We start from the raw sequence: 17,150 nt of genomic DNA, 5'->3' as shown, positions 1-17,150 counted from the left end.
GTATATTATTAATTGTACGTGTTAAACTTAAATGATGTCGTAAAAATACTTGGTGTATTGACCCGCGATTAAATTAATAAATAAAAATAAAGAATTCTTACGGTCGCGTCTTGCAGACGTCGGGCGACTTTGTTGTTCGGGACAAAGTTGACCGGCGACTTATCCCAACATTCCGGTAAATCTATTACGAAGACTGCACTTACCCGTGAACCAGTTGATATCACGGGACCCTAAGAGTGAACTTGAGGATATCTTTTGAATCAACGCTATGAACCGACAAACGTTTATTTTCTCTTTCCTCTCCCTCGTCCGCGATATTCACTATTGAAAGGTGTTCCTCGTCGGCAGTGGCGTGGCAAACATATTTCAAACCCTATGCAAAGCATTTAAACAATGACCCACCCCTCCCCTTACTGCTTGAATTGTACTACATATAGGATTTTCCTTAATTCCTTTTAAACACCATATGTGCATTTGAAATTATTTTTCAATTGCCACGCGATTAGCCAATTAGTTTAATTATTTGAATAATATTTGTTCACAAATACATGAGCCGAAAGATAGAGATTGTAAAATTTCAACAAAGTAAAATAACAAAACAAACTTTAAAACCATGACGAAAAATACGTTGCTACACTTATGATTTCGATTGTAAAGTGACGATTCCCTGGTTGGTCAACGCCAACAAAACGGAAAGAGACGCGTCTAAAGTGCCTTTTCGGGTCGTCCAGGTGGATTTCATACCGTGTAGATCGCGGTTCGGAAGGAGAAGTATCGTTTTCGTTGCGAGTACACCTACCCCGCTCGTAGTACGTGTCGAATATGTGATCCAAAAGTTTTAAGTTAGACAAAAGCTTCTTCGACCTCCCCTCCCTTAACGTTTGCTTAAGTCTGGCACTACTGAACGCGAGACTTACACGATACTTTGATTCATACCTATATAATAAGTATGTATACGAATATCGCGTTTTTATAAGATTTCTCGTGCCACGTTTTTTCTTTCGATTTTCTTTTTTTTTTTTTTACGCGGCCCTAGTCCGTATAATAATGCGCATATATTATGGAATAAACAAGTTTATGTAGATTACCGTGTAATACTATACACCGGTAGATTAAATACGTACCTTACCTACATACACAGTGCACACACGCATCGCGCCGGAGACATCGATACACGCGCGCGCACCGCGTATACACTTGTATAGTATTTGGTACACCAAATATATACCGGCAGACCAGTTACCAACGCGTAAATCGGTCAAAAATAAACCGTACACAATAAAACGTCGAAACATATTCTGTTCAAACCGGACGAAATAAATGTACGGAACGTGTATATTATGGTTTTTTATTCATAAAAAAAAAAATAAAAAAAAAATAGGGTGTGTTTAATGTTTTCCCTTTTGCTGTCGCCGACAAACGTTGTATAGGATATATAATATTACATATCACAAGAAATAATATTTGACCGTTTATAATAATATTAATAAATATACATATTGACTATCAAGGTATTTTAATATTATTATTGTTACGCGCGTACGGTGATCGATTAACTGGGCATTGAATCTCTAATTATTATTAGTCGAAAGACTTAAAATTAAACAGACATTCAATTAATGTCCTCGATGAATTCTGAAATCTTTGCAATCTCACATCAATATACTTATAGCATGACGATATGTCAGATATCACACGCAAACAATGCTTATAGTCGGTGGCTGCAGAAATGTTTTCAGGTTTTTAGCACCCGGTTTTTATTGCATGTCAGTTGGAGTGAGATGGTGTTATAACGAAAAAAAATAACTACTATAAATCAGCGTGTACGATCGAGAATTAATTAAGTTTCAAATTTGTTTTACTATAATTATATTTTAGATTGAATTATGCGTTTCGGAACAATATATTTTAAATATACGAAGCGTATACAGTCCCGTATGAAACGTTTATCTCGTTTTCAAAATGTACGTTCTTTGTGTGTACACGTACATACGCATGTAATAGATGCACAAAAGAATATAATTCGATATCGTTGACATTACGCAAAAAGGGTTAACGCGTAAATAATAGTTGCTAGAGGATGTGTATCGTTATTATACCACCTATGCCGCCCTATTACGTGTACACGAAATATTATAAAGAATTGTTATTTTTTTTTTTTTTGATCTAATCGCATTTTGGGATAGAAATTTTTCGCGTATTGTACTATACGACGATATATATATATATATACACGAGTATATTATAAATGTACATAGATTCGTTTATGTGTGTCAGGACTATAATATACACATGTACGCGTATTATTCTCATTATTATTATTATTATAGTACGCGCGTTCACATGTTCTCGATAATGGTTCGCAAAATTTGACACCCGAGGACAGCTGCTACCGCGCCGCGCCACCGCCGTTTGATCCGTCGTGATAACGCGCGCACGTTCGGGCATCACCGCGGACAATGGCCTAGGCAAAAATTACAGGGTACGCACCGTAACACATATTATATCGTTTTTGCTCTCGTCCCCGTCGTGTGCGCACATTTACATTATACGTGCAACGTTTTCACAGACTATTATTACCACCGATACGCGCGTATTATTTTGTACCGATCTCGTATCGCAATAATGCACATATTACACGCGGTTTTGTACACCGACGGCCCACTCCCTACACCAAAGCGTCATCTATACGGATGGGAAATTTATTTTACCATGTTTTTTTTCCCCCCGTCGAAAACGTTGTTGGCATCTGAACGTAATAACACGTGTCTTGTACAAGCCAAGACGACCGTCCAAACAAATACATACATAAATACGCGCGTGAAATCAATATAGGTCCAGAAACGACGCGAAGAGTGGTGTACATATATTTTCTATACACACACACACACACACACACGTGTATATAACATTCGTGTGTGCGTTTGACGGCCGATGGGGTATAAATATTTGTATACACGTATATAAGACAAAAGTGAGCGCAAACGCATAATATACATACACGCGGTATTGAATGTCATCGTCGCGCGTACACGTATATTTATATATGAATTGTATAAGAGAAATAATATGTATTACATATAGTCGATTCTCACGGTCGTCATTCGTCAAAAATGTGTCCTCTTTCGGGCCGCCTGCTTCTGTTTGTTTTCCGTCGGTCCATCGTCGTGTGCATGTGTACTACACACTCAGACCGTGTATTATGCGTACAAGTGTACACTTGTATACGTGTGTGCGTGTGCGTGTGTCATACATGACGTACACACACACACACACACACACCCACGCGTATACACGAAAACCGTCAACGAAAATACAATATTATTCGGTGTGTTTATAGGAGAAAGAGGAGGTATATCCAAACATTGCGGGTAATATAATATGTATATATACATTCGTTTTCCTGCCGAACTCACGTGGGTAAACAAGTATTATATTTGTATAAATAATACGCGGTCATAACTAGGGCCAGGATTTTAATGCATTTTCTTCCCGCCCACCCCTCCCGCGGATTTATTTAAAAGCAACTTTACGAACGCAGTTTGTACATTTAAGGGACGTATAGCATGTATGTATACCGATATTACACGCGTACCGCGATAAATTACTATTTAATCATATATATTATACATTACTCCATTTAAAACTATTTTCCACCGGGGTTCGGACCGTTATAGCAAATATATCCACGGAAAACACTTATCGCGTTGGAACGACAAGACGTGTAATTGTTATAATACACTCGTGTCCGGCGATTTGTACGCGAAACGTAGGCGTACAGTTGTAGAGAATAAAATTTGTGGTAAAAAAATAGTGTAGGTACATTGTATTATGTACGCAACGTGTGCCGTACACCGAAACGGTCGTCACGCGTACGCGACGGTATTACGATTTCGGGACCTAATTTGTTTTTCTCTTCTCCTTCGAGCTCTTTATTATCCGTGTACGGGAACGTACGCAACAAATTAGCGTCCGAAAAAGAGAGAGAAAAAAAAAACGTACGAACGAAACGTACGACTACAATAACAATAAAAAACGACGGGCGCGCGCGTGCGTGTATTCAAAAACGACTCGTGACGGTCGTAAATCACGAGGAGAACCGCACACGGGCGCGCGCGCGCGCGATCGCGTACACTGGTCCCGCGACACGGTGCGGGCGCGCGCGCGTGAGCGTATTAATATGTAACGCGTACGGAACAGGTAACGGCCGTGCGAGAGAGTTAACGATAAAACGCGACAGCTGCGTAAATCGATCGCGTAAAACGACACACGTGCAACGACGGCGTAACAATACGGAACGCATCAATTATGTGTTACGCGCGTACCGGGTTATTAGTTGTACCGGTGTTTATTATATTGCGTTCGACCGCGTCGTCCGGGACGTTGTTGAGGACGCGAGACGCGTTCCGCGCGTGCAATAAGCCGGGCAATAGGTGACGTTTACGGCGGGACGTGCGCGGGCACGTTCTGCCGTGCAGATGACCGTCGAGCGAAAAAGTGCATGAAACGTGCGCGCCAAAAAAAAAAACTACAGCAACAACGGATTCTCGCGGCCGTACGTCCGCCAACACGACTTCGGGTGGATTCGGCGCGACGGGCAACGTCCGTTTCCCCGTACAACCTTGCGACGGAGAAATTCGACCGTTCGCGCGTACGGTTCTTAGTGCGCTGCTCATGACCGGGTTAAGGCTGAACGACGCGCGCCCGAAGCCGAAATGCCAACTGCCACCCCCCCCCCTTTCCGTACAACGACCCGTAATATCATTTTACTTGGAGAAAAAAAAATGTTGTTCGTGAATAGAAATACGGAAAAATGATGCACCGTACTCGACTTAAACCCATACGATTGTATATCATTTGTTATCGTGAATTTTTTTTTTTTTTTTTAATCACGAACGAGTCGCGACGACTCGACGCGATCCCGATTGAACGATAACAAATATTTAAGAATCATAGCAACATATATGATAAAACATTCTACGCTAAACCATAGTAAATATACTTAAAACATGCTTGTATTATTCTAATACACGGCTAAACGAAACGACCATAATTATTAACAATATTTCAATACAAAGTTATAGGCATTTCACATTAAAAAATAAATAATAATAATATTACTGACGTTTATGTGCAAAATTGTAAAAAAAAACAATTTTTGCGCTCCCCTGAAAATAGCGCCCTAGGCGACCGTCTGAGGTCACCTTACTGGCCCTGGTTATAATTAGGGAACGGATTTTAATTTAGTATAAAATTAAAAATATTTAAACATATTGAAAATAAGATAGAATTCACTATAATTTATAAATAATACATAATACAAATTAAACATTTTTATTCTGAATCATCAAAATAGTTTTCGTGGAGTAAAGAGTTAGAAATGACTTATAATTTAAGATTTTCAAATTTAAAATTACGGTGATTCGATCTTATTATTGCTTTATATCGGCTAAATGACCTTTCCACATCAATAGAAGTGATAGGTGAATATTTCACACACGTTAATTAATTCGGATTGTAATCTATTTCTAAATTTTTTTTGGGAATTTTGTATAATAGTATACACTTACCGAAGTTACAATATTAAATCATGGTGTTTTCCCATTATATTTTGAAATTTTGAATTAGTTAAAACTCTAATTTCTCTAGGAACACGTCCATTAGCTTTATGGCATTATCAACTATTTCTAGTCTCTCGGTTAATGTCATTTTAGAAGTTTCTCATTTTGAAATAGTATTAACTAAAAATCCAAAATTAAAGGAAATAAATGCTGCATTTGTCTGCAAGTTTTTACGTTTCATGAGTTCAATAGCTTTTTTATTACAATTACAGGATCGGATTCTAAATTTAAAACAACGTTTTTAATTTTTTCAAAGTTATTCGAATAATTTAAAACAGCTGATAGCCACGTACCCCATCGAGTTATAATATTATACAATATAATATAATATACATTATAAAATAGGCTCAGGAGAGAGGGTTTAATTTGGATACAGATATTTATATGTTTGTATATGACTTGGCGCTTTTAAAAATATTTTTTTTAAGTATGTTTTCGTCCATCGTAAAATACTAAAATAAAAACGGAAATTCTGCAATAATACAGATTACCTACGTATATATATTTGTAAAATATTTAATTATTATTTATTTATTTACAAATTATTTAAAAACATTGAATTATTCTAAAATATTTAAAATAAAATTAGCATCAGGTCATTCAAGATTAAATAAAACGTACACATATGTCAAAAACTTTCCAATGTTATAACTACATAAAAATATTTATTTAAATTAAAATCCGTTCTTTAGGTGTAACGCTGTGTCTGATGTGCAGAACACATATAATATATCATCGTTTGCGGGCGCGAAAAATTAAACGGTAGCCATCATCTGTATCTCCGTCAAGCGTTTCGTCGTTTCTCCGAACAACGGCAGTTTAAATCGTGTTTACGACTTTGTCCCGTCGTCCGACAATCAACTATCGTTATTGCCGTTGTACGATTGTGCACCACACTAACCCTGACAGGACTGTGTAAACGAGCGCAATCGATGTATGATGAATTTTTGATCGACGACGTGCGTTAGGCAACTGTCGAGATATAATAAGGTACGGACAAGAGATCGGACGAAACACGCGTACTCACACCAGTGTCATATATAAGGGTAGGAGGCCTAGTGGACTACAGCCCCCTTCCCGAAATGTTTTAAAAAACTTAAAAATTATCTTAGTTAGTAATTCTTAGATAGCAGTGGTAATTTTACTCTGTCCGTAGTAGCCCCTCTCGAAAATATTTTCTGTTTACGCCACTGGCTCACACGATCGTTCGTTCGTCGCGAACTGAATACACCCGTCTCGACGGCGAACGCGTTTTTCTGGAAATAACGCTATTGTTTTTGTTCGCACTACGGACGCAGGCCCGTCGTAAGATATTTTCCTCCCTAAAGCGAAAATTTTAATGCTGCTCTTAAGATACAAATTAAATAGTTACATGCAAAATATTGCGATTAAAATTTTTTTATAAATGTATTGATTCGATTGATTTAAGTTGCTGTCTTTTTTGGAAATTTAATATTACAATTTGCCGCCTCAATTTCTTTAAAATGACATGCCGCCCTAAAGCAACGCATGGCTTGCTTGTACCCTAGCGACGGGACTGGACGGACGACAACGATTTGCCGGCCACTATTGTGCGGGGGAAAAAATTCAACACTTCGCGGACGATGCGCGCGAGCACGGTCCTCACCCGGTACACCCATTGATCGAATCAACATCATAATACGAGCGCGCATACGCCTACCGTGTGTGCAATACGACGTTAATTATGGAAAGCGAATGCGCGCCTGTGCAGGTAATGAGGAAGAAACGGGTTGAGCGTAATTTGTACACGTCCCCGACACGTCGCACGAAACGTGCGTGTACATAATAAGTAACAATAATAATGATAATAAGACCTGCGAGAAGCTGCTAATGCGCAACAACGAATGATATTATACATCAATCGAGGGATAATTAATAGATGGATCATTCGTTTTGTGACTCTGTACTTTTTTTCTTTACACCCGATCATCGAGCAGCACAGTTCGCGGTCGCACTACGTATATACAGCACTTGTATTTGTACGCTTATACAGGTATACCTGTACACCGTAAGGATATGATATACATCAAGACAGCGGTTGTCTACTTAGAGTCCGTAGACGACTGGACGGTGTGTTGCGAGGCGGGAACGCGCGTGAAAACATACAATAATAGATAGGTACTAAATGTACCGCGGTAACGTCGGTCAATCATTCATTCGAAGCGTATGTGTTGCGAGCATAATGCATAAGTACCCGACGTTGGATAGATATTTTTATTTGATCGGACTACAATTATTACCAATGACCGATGCGGCGTGCGTATATGTAGGTTGAGCAGTTCAATAATACGTAATGTACAGCGGTGTTCAATTTATGCGTATTATTTATATTTATACCAAAACAATTGTATTGTGTACACGTAGAAACAGTGGCATATTGTAGGCGTGTACGTGCTCAGCATACACTTCAAAATCAGTTGCTATTAAACAGGTATTCATTGTTTTCATTTCTTTGCACGGTAAAAATAATAAGTTTTCAATACTGTTATAACTTGGTGCGGTTAAAATTTAAAACCCGATTGAGATACGGTTTTTGTTTGGAAAACTATAAGTGCTAGTCATCGTTTTGACTATGTGACGTAACTACCGATAATACCCAATAATAGTTTTTATAAATTCATACACTGCAGTATACAGTGCACGCAGTATGTATTTTGTCGTTTGCATTCTCGCGTAGTAGAAAAATATGTTTTCAATTAGAAATGTCTTATCGACGATACAGAAAAAAAAACAGGTAAATTTCATTGCATTACACTCATAATACTCGAGTATGCATATACCTATACGCTATCGGTTATTCGACCGCGTATACAGGTTTTTTGTGCCTATGTATTTTGAATTGTTCATTCACTGCAGATTATGATATAAATAATGTATATATTATTAACCCAAATTATTGTAATAATTGATAAGCTATTTCAATATTTCAATCCATAAAGTTTGATTTTTAAAAATCTTATAATAATAATAAAATAATATATAATCTATAATAAACATGGTGTGGAATCGTGCAGTCAAAAAATCATTATTAAAGCATTTTGGTTCTCTTAGTTTTAATAAAAATAAAAAATTAATTATACTGGTGGCAGGAAGATCAAAACATCAAAATTACCTTATTTGATGACAAAATCTAAAAATTATATTCCAATATATAAATATGAATGTTGCGGTACTTTTAAGTGGTTATTAGTTTGAAAGAAAAAATAAATAAATTGTCGGCCTTATGTTTTTTTTTCATCAATCAAAAATTTCGTAATTATTCACAGTTCATTGTAACATAAATAAATTTGATTAAAATTTTAATTTTTGAAAACAGAAAAGGGGGTGTGGATCATCTCATTCGAAGATGAAGCCTTCAGGGTTTACTAAATATTGTCCACGCATGCACTATTTGAAACCCACGATACGCCACTGCATAGAATTCTATGTTTAAACGATGTAGAACTTATCGAATATTTAAGTTACTGTTGCATCAATGTACACATAAAAGTATTATCGTTTTTAGTGAGCATGTAACTTAGGTAATTGCTTAGGGCCTCGAGCAAAAAATAAATTCGGGGGCCCACAATTGTGGGGTTTAATTAATTAATAATAATAAATTAATTAATTGTCAGGTTAGAATAGTTAGATAAATGTTAATATAAAAAATTGTACTGCTTTTATCTAGTGACCAATGCTTGTGACGGCACCGACTATCACCGTACATATATATTGTAGTTAAATATAAATTTATATTATCTGCAATGATTGTTGTACATATATTCATATTTTTATTTATATTTTTATTTTTATCGTTAACACGGTATTAATTTGCGTGACGTTCAAGAAAATATGTTAAAAAATAAAACACCATAATTATACACGCACCCCTCATGTTCTATCCGTGAAAGTTAAATACACGCATAAATATTTGTATAATTGTTATTGATTTCCTATTATATACAGGTATATATATATATTGTGTGCCACCTGCCGTACGGCGTTCAGGAAAGACATTTGCTCATTCGTTCATAAAAATAAAAACCTGTTTCTTTCTCCTTTTGTTTTTTTATTATTATTATTACTTTTTTTTTATTATATTATTATATTCTTAAACCAAATTTTTGATCAAGATATAAACAAGAATTTGTCTTCTGTCACTGTGTGTGCATAATTTTATGATTATAATATAATAATAATAATATATTATAATAAAATGTAGGTATAAACATATTATGTATACTGAATATTTAACATGATACACTCTACTATACGAATCCGTAGTATATAATGCATTCACGCTTAATTTGTAATGAATGAACGAAAAAGTATACGATTTAAATATATTTAAATGTTTTACATTTATTATAATAATGTTTTTAAGCGGAATGATTTGTAAAACGATAAATCCTCACCAACGGCAATTTATTTTATTGACCAATTATTTAAAAATTAAATTCAAGCCGTTTTATCCGTCACATTTTATAATATCTCAAAGTAAGATACGTATTTTAATATTTTTATCGTATCATAATTGTGCAAGAATTTTATAATTGAAAAAACATTTACCATATTTTTTATTAGACATAAAAAACGAGCAACTTTATCTTCTCTATATTTGTTCTACAATGTGTATTTTAAGATTCATAATTTATTTTTAAATTATTTTAGAAATATTATTTCACTACACGGTATCATTAATATAATTAATAAACGTATAAGAATTAATAATTAAAATTATTTTATAATAAAAAAAAAAATTTAATCCGTTAAGTGGTATTTTTCGAAATTTCAGACGCAGGCATTCAGTTACCATTATATTTATTTTATGCAGTTTTTTTTAACAAAACATTTTATTGTATTGTTAAAAAAATAATCTAAGCAATATTCATACGTACGTAATCCGAAAAAACGTTTATATTTATACGTGTACGTATAATATTATGCATAGTGCAATTGTAATAAACTCAAGTACGAGGTATACCTCGTAAAATTAAATACCTCGTAAATTAATTTAAATCGATTGTTCGCATTAAATATTACAAAAGCCACGAAAAAAAGTATACCATAAAGATGATCGCGGTTAAATTATTCGAGTAGAACTAAAATATTTTGTAAATTCGGAAAATCTGTGCGGCTGAACGTGACAACACCCACCGTAGTTGTTTTTAAAAAAAAGGAAAAAAAACAATAGTCACTCAAACGTGTAGCAGCGAATATAATGAATTCCAATAACGTATACGTTATAGAGCCTATAGAGCCTCTCGCAAGTTATAAACTTTTTTCGTAAAAAACGTCTGTAAAAAAAACGAATGATATACGGTACGACGGTACAAAACGATATGTATACGCAAAACAGTGCTGTACCATTTCATTAGATATAAGCGCGCGTGCAAAAAACATTAGTCGGATCAGATGTGCTTACCTGTTCTTGGCCGCGGCCGCCCGGTCGCGTTGCCTGCGGTTCTTGAACCAGTTGCCCACCTGGGTGGGTGTCAGCCCGGTGGCCTGGGCCAGTTCCTTCTTCTTGGTGGGGTTCGGGTACGGGTCCTGGAGGTACCACTCGCGGAGCAGGCTGCGCGTGCGCTCCTTGAAGCAATGGGTCTTCTGCTCGCCGTCCCATATGGTCCGGGGCAGCGGGAACTTCTTGCGAACGCGGTACTTGTCGACGGGGCCCAACGGCCGGCCGCGCAGCTTCTCGGCCTCCTGGTAGTGCGCCTCCAGCCACATGGCCTGCAGCTTGCCGTGCGAGTCCTTGGTGAACTTATGGTGCTCGAGTATGGTGTACATGTCACGGTAGTTGCCGCTGTGGAAGGACACGATGGCGCGGGCCCGGAGCACGGCCTCGTTCTTGTTCAGCTCGACGATGTTCGGATGGGCGACGGGCAACGACCACAGGAACCGGGCGAGTCGCTCGATGTCGCCGCTGTCCTCGAGCGTCTCGCACACGCTGGCCACCTGGGACACGCTGAAGTTGAGCATGGGCAGACCGAACATCGGGTTGGGCACCATGGGCGGCATGGGCGCGAGCCGCGTGGCCAGCGGCGTGACCGGGCTGCTGACCGGGCTGACCGGCGAACCCCGTCCCGACGACGAGTCGGTGGGCGTCGAAGATATGCCCAGTGCCATCGCGGTGTGTATCTCACATGCCACGCGCGAACACCGGGGCCGCGAACCGTTACGCTTGGCGGCGGCGTTTGTCGTTTGTTGCGCGGAACGTACCGAAACCGACGACGACGACGTGCGGCGCGATCGAACCGGAGACGCACTTAGAACGGACGCGGTGTTCACACGTTACCGGGTTAGTCGGCGCACGGGTACAACGGGGCGAACGCGCGCGCGTGTTCCGTACACGGTCGAGCGGTGCGAATGCGGCGGCAGCAGCGGCGGCGGCGGCGTCGTACGTGTGCACTGCGCGCGGCTGTACGGCGATGTGCGTGCGCGCGTGCGGTGCGTTTACGTGTGTGCCGGTTCGTCGTCGTCTGGTGCGTGCGTGCGTATCGTCCGGGAGGGAGGGGGATATCGTTTGCGTCAGATCATCGGTGTATCGTTGACCGGCCGAATACTACTGGTGCGCCGCGGCCGCCGGCGGACGGTGTCGTTGCCGCTCCTCCTACCGCCGCCGCCGCCCCGGACGACGGTGACACTCGCGCGCCGCCGCCGGACGCCCGTGGCCCCGCCCATGATTAGCCGCCCGTCGCCATGGCCACGGCCAATCCGGCGCGGGCGTATCCCGTACGCCGTCCCCCCCTTCACCGTATAGGTTACACCGCGGCGGTGGCGGGCGCTCCGCGCAGTGATTGATATACGGCTCGGGTGGGGATTTCCACAAACAAAAACCGTGTTCGGTAGCGCTCGCAACCACACCTATGCACACGAGTAGGCGCGCGCGCACGCACCCGCACGTACACGCCGCCGCCGCCGCGTTGCGCGAGACTGTGTGCGCGTGTCTGCTACGGTCTGGCCGGTGTGCGTGCACATAAAATACCTGCCGTACGTGTTCCGTGTCCCTCGCCGCAGAACGACCCTGCGACGACGGTACACGCCGCCACCTCCACGCGTCCCTCCGGACAACGGTTGTCGTATTATTTTCGTTATTAAATAAATCGCGCGTTTCGTTTTCCCTTACTACGCGTAGGGTTGTCGCCAGATTTCGAAATCCAGGACATCAATACGAACCTTCCCACCCCATCTTCGCGCTCGCATGGAAAACGAGTAGGTTCGCTTCGGTCGCAGTATTTATTAGCCAACACGAAGACGCGTTATTAACTATACCGATTCGATTTGGTCATTTGCGACAACCGTAACGCGTCTGTTCCCGGCGTACGACGATGGTGTTTTATTGATCTCGAAGAAAATAAAACCAGCATCTATGGGCCAGTGGCGTAACTGGGTAAAAATCTAGGGGGGGGCAATATAATACATTTATTGTTACCAAAACCCCGACACCCCTCCCCCTCACCATTTAAAACATATTTTTATTGTATGTATTTTATACATTTTTTATTGTATGAATTTTATACACTATATCTAATTATTTTATTTTACATAAGTCTCATTTTGTGGTTTAGATTAACATCAATTGTAGGTAGCAGGTATTAGATACCAATATTGTTAAATAATACCCATAAGAGTTCATTAATAAAAGGTGCTGTTTGTACTGTTGGATTATCTGGGGGGGCAAAATTATACATTTATCTCTCAAAAATTTGTCAGGGGGGCACTTGCTCCCTCCCACAATTACGCCACTGTCTATGGTTACAGTACAATTAAACGTATGAACATTTTTTTTTTTTTTTAAATCATTTTTATAATTTTTAAGAAGGCTATCGTTTTAGTGTTGTCTTCGGTTTTCGGTCCCAATGCATGTCCTGGATCGGGTCTGTTTTGAAGTTTTGACGTTCACGTTCATATTTACGGCATTCGATTTTGATATGTTCAACAGTCATTATTTTTTTGTTTATTTTTTTTTTTTATTTGTCTTTGTTCGCACATTACAGCTACAACAGTCAGTTCAACACCGCAAACTTCACACGTGGGAACTTCTTCATTTTCCATCAGGTATATCCGTGCACATGTGTAAGTCATGCGTGTCCTATTCTCATTCGGTTTAATATACCTAGATCTTTTTTAAAAGTAAACAGAATCCCCCTTTTCATTAATTTTGCTAAGTCAAGTACTGCGTGTACCTAATCATCAAATAGTGTAATTTTAAAACCGTCTCTTGAATATACATATATAAATATGATATCAGTGGCGTATATAGGGAGGGTTCCTAGTGGGCTATAGCCCTCCCCCCGAAATGTTTTAAAAAACTTAAAAATTAATTTAAACGTTTTTTATATTTTAATGGTGCTTTATGCTTATTTAGAATTTACGTCCAACGTCAAATCGTTTTGGGACATCCTGTAAATGAAATATAGTTAACCACTGTGCATTTATTTGTTCTAACAATGTTACCAGGCAGTTCAATGAAACATAGAACATCGCAATTTTTGTTAATTTTGCGTTAAAGAAACGTCTATGTAACTGTAAATGTTCCGCATTGCTGTCTTTCAATTAACGTCCTTTACACATTTTTTTTTTTTTTACTAGAAATATACAATCTGTACCCGTAGGCACAATAAGAATATGTGATAATAGATTTTTTTTAACATGAAATACGTGAGGGAAAAAGCCATCTAGTGATAATACTACCTTTTTTTTGAATTTGTTTTTATTTTTCAATTTTTTTTTTTCTATTATTCACTAAGGAAGTCTCTGCACCAGTTTCTTTTAAGTCGTCGTGAAAGATTACCAGGAATTGTACGAGTGGCTAGATATGAAATGAGGAAGTTGGGATGGGAGGGGAATCTGTTATGAAAACGTTTATAGAATATAATTGCTTCAGCGTGAACCCTTTTTATTTTTAAATCTGTGTGTAAAGTAGAATTGGACACATATGGTGGGGCATTAGTGATTGTGGTGCGTAAGATTTTATTTTGAAAGGTTTGTATTTCGTTTATATTAGATTTTTTTTGCATTGCCTCAGAGTTGGAGGCCATAAGTCCACATCGGCCTAATTAAGGATTTGTATATGAGTAGTTTGGTGTTTAATTTGTTGTGTTTATTAGATATTAATGTCTTAAGCGAGCGGAGGTGTTCATTTAGAGATTACATTTATAAACTTTTAATTTAAGAGTGAGGAACGGATTGGTGGAATAGCACTAGCAGTCAGAAGTATTGCTGAGTGATCCGAAGTGGGTTCGAGAAGATTAATAGTCGTGTAGAATATGTTATACGATGTTTTTATAACAAAAATGTCTAAAATATCCAATTTTTTGTGTAGGGAGGTGGGCCAGTATGTTGGACCTGGTGGAGCTTGAATATTGTAGCCTTTTTGGTTTATAAAGTTGTGAAAGACCATGCCTCCAGGATTATTTGTACGACAGCCCCAACTATAATGCTTAGTATTGTAATCTCCACCTATATTATAAAATTATGATTAAGAGTGCTAAAGAAATCGATATAATTTTGGATAGTTATGCTATGACGTGGTGGGGACCATATTGTTGTTATATTAGTTGGAATGTTATTTAGATGTAGTAATATGGTACAAGACTGTAAATAGGGTTGGCAGAAGTTTGGAAGAGTTTGGAATAATAAGGATTTAACGTAAATCACAGCACCTCCATAAGCAGTATTTTCTGGGTGATTTGGTTTTAAAAGATTGTACCTATGGGACATCGCGGAAATTTAAACAGGCCGACGACGTATGAAATGCACCACAGCGGACGCAAATTCTATTACATCCCTAATAAAAATTGGTGGGGGTAGAGGAGTTTTAGTTCCAATGTTAATGGATTTTATAGGATTTTGAAGAGCATCAGAAATGTGGGTATCATTCAACTAAGACTTTGAAGATGACTGTACAGAATCGATTTAATCGATTTGAGATAGTATCTCGTAGCGATTAGTGGTAAAGAAAATTTTTTGTTTTTATTTGTCGGTGTTTTTGGCGAGTTTTGTTCAGAATAATTAGAATAGTTCCTTTAACCATAATTTTTTTTTGAATCTATAACTACGGTTCATCTGTCATTCAAGTTATCGTCCATAATATTACCGGCTACTTGAGTACTGATGATAGTCGACTGTTGATTGCGATAGTTTGTATTATTGAAATTATTTTGGTTGTATTTGTGTTTATTATTATTTATGTTGTTTGATTGCAGCATATTAGTGACTAGTGAAGAGGTCGAAGTCGCAACCACCGCGCGACACGGTTACGACATGTGATGTAATGACGCACGATAAAACGAACGCGATAGACGACGTTTAATGACAATATTATAAGAAAGTTAGTATTCCATTTTTCTTATAGGAAAGAAAAATAGCTTTACATTTTGTTATTAAAGACAGATTTTTGCTGACTAAACATAAGTATGTTTAAAAATCAGTTTTACAACTATTTGGTTCAAAAATTGAGTGAAAATAAATATCAGAATTTGATAAAATAAATAAACGAAGGAGGAGCGCAGCGGCTGATGCGTACGTTACGGACGTCACACGTGAACTGTCCTTTAAACATCACTCTAAAAACATCCATCAAACAACCAATTGTAACAAACCTATAATAATAACAATTATTTTAATATTTTTTTTTTAGATACCTTCTTTATAAAATTTAATAATTTATCCCACCAAATTTTAAAGACTTGAATTATATGATTTTGTCTAAAAGAGCTGATATTATCTAATGGGCCATGGGTAGTTTCAAACATAGGAAAGTGATAGAAAATTGATTGAACTGCGCACGGAAAAAAAATAATTTACCGAATTATTTGGTTGAAAGATATTTAGTAGTTGCAATGGTCTAATATTTAGGTCCACCCACTTTTTAGTAATAATTACAAAACCTATTTGATATAGTTACAATATAAGTTCTGTTAATGATATATTTTGAGTACAAACACATTTTTGTTAAAGAAGCATTGAATCTGTAAACAGTACAAAAGTATTTTTGTTAATTTCAAATTGCTATGTTACACAATATGTGTAATGGATCCTATTATTATGGCCGATGCTGATATTGCGGATATGTTGAAGGCTTGGGGCCTGGAACAATATATTGATGTTTTTCAAAGTAAGTACCTAACTATGTAATATGTATCTAAAATTCATTCAAAATATGTAATTATATAATACTTAAAAATATTTATTTGTACGGAATATATTCTGTGTTTTACCTGTCATACAACGATAGATATATAATTTAGATACAAAACAGTTAATTAAGAATTAATGCAGCTGAGTTTAAAACTAATGTTTTATGATTGGTAATGTTAGTTAAAAAAAAAACATAGGTATTTTGTTCCTATATATTTTACTCAAATTTCTCTACTGTTAGATGAAGGCATAGACATTACTTGTTTGAACATTTTAACTGAAGATATGATGAAAGAACTTGTTCCTAAAATCGGTCATAGAGCAAAAATTAAGGCAAATGTAGATGAATGGAGAAAATTACTAGATTTAACCAATGATACTTAA

General features: G+C 37.7%; 2 protein-coding genes across 2 annotated transcripts in view; one reads left to right on the top strand and one right to left on the bottom strand.

Annotated features, from left to right (window-relative positions):
- LOC112685976 (homeobox protein SIX6-like) overlaps positions 1–12,194 on the bottom strand; it is a 42,840-nt gene extending 30,646 nt beyond the window's left edge. Inside the window, exon 1 of the mRNA XM_025558052.1 lies at positions 11,047–12,194. Within this exon, the coding sequence (XP_025413837.1) occupies positions 11,047–11,750 (704 nt within the window). The 5' untranslated portion in view covers positions 11,751–12,194. The remainder of the gene's footprint in view (positions 1–11,046) is intronic.
- Positions 12,195–16,673: 4,479 nt separating this feature from the next.
- Positions 16,674–17,150, top strand: LOC112685948. Its single transcript, XM_025558021.1, has 2 exons — positions 16,674–16,743; positions 17,008–17,150. The coding sequence occupies exons 1-2, from the start codon at positions 16,674–16,676 to the stop codon at positions 17,148–17,150; spliced, it is 213 nt and encodes a 70-aa protein (XP_025413806.1).

The sequence above is a fragment of the Sipha flava genome, unplaced genomic scaffold (genome assembly GCF_003268045.1).
Source record: "Sipha flava isolate LNK unplaced genomic scaffold, YSA_version1 299_pilon_pilon, whole genome shotgun sequence".
NCBI lineage: Eukaryota > Metazoa > Arthropoda > Insecta > Hemiptera > Aphididae > Sipha > Sipha flava.
Note: the sequence above shows the minus strand (reverse complement) of the source record. Positions and strands in the feature narration are given on the sequence as shown.

Bases quoted from the DNA above. Each gene is read 5' to 3' on its own strand.
- LOC112685948 (XM_025558021.1), top strand. From the start codon at position 16,674: ATGGCCGATGCTGATATTGCGGATATGTTGAAGGCTTGGGGCCTGGAA. The intron at 16,744-17,007 runs GTAAGTACCTAA...CTCTACTGTTAG, and splicing joins ATATATTGATGTTTTTCAAA to ATGAAGGCATAGACATTACT.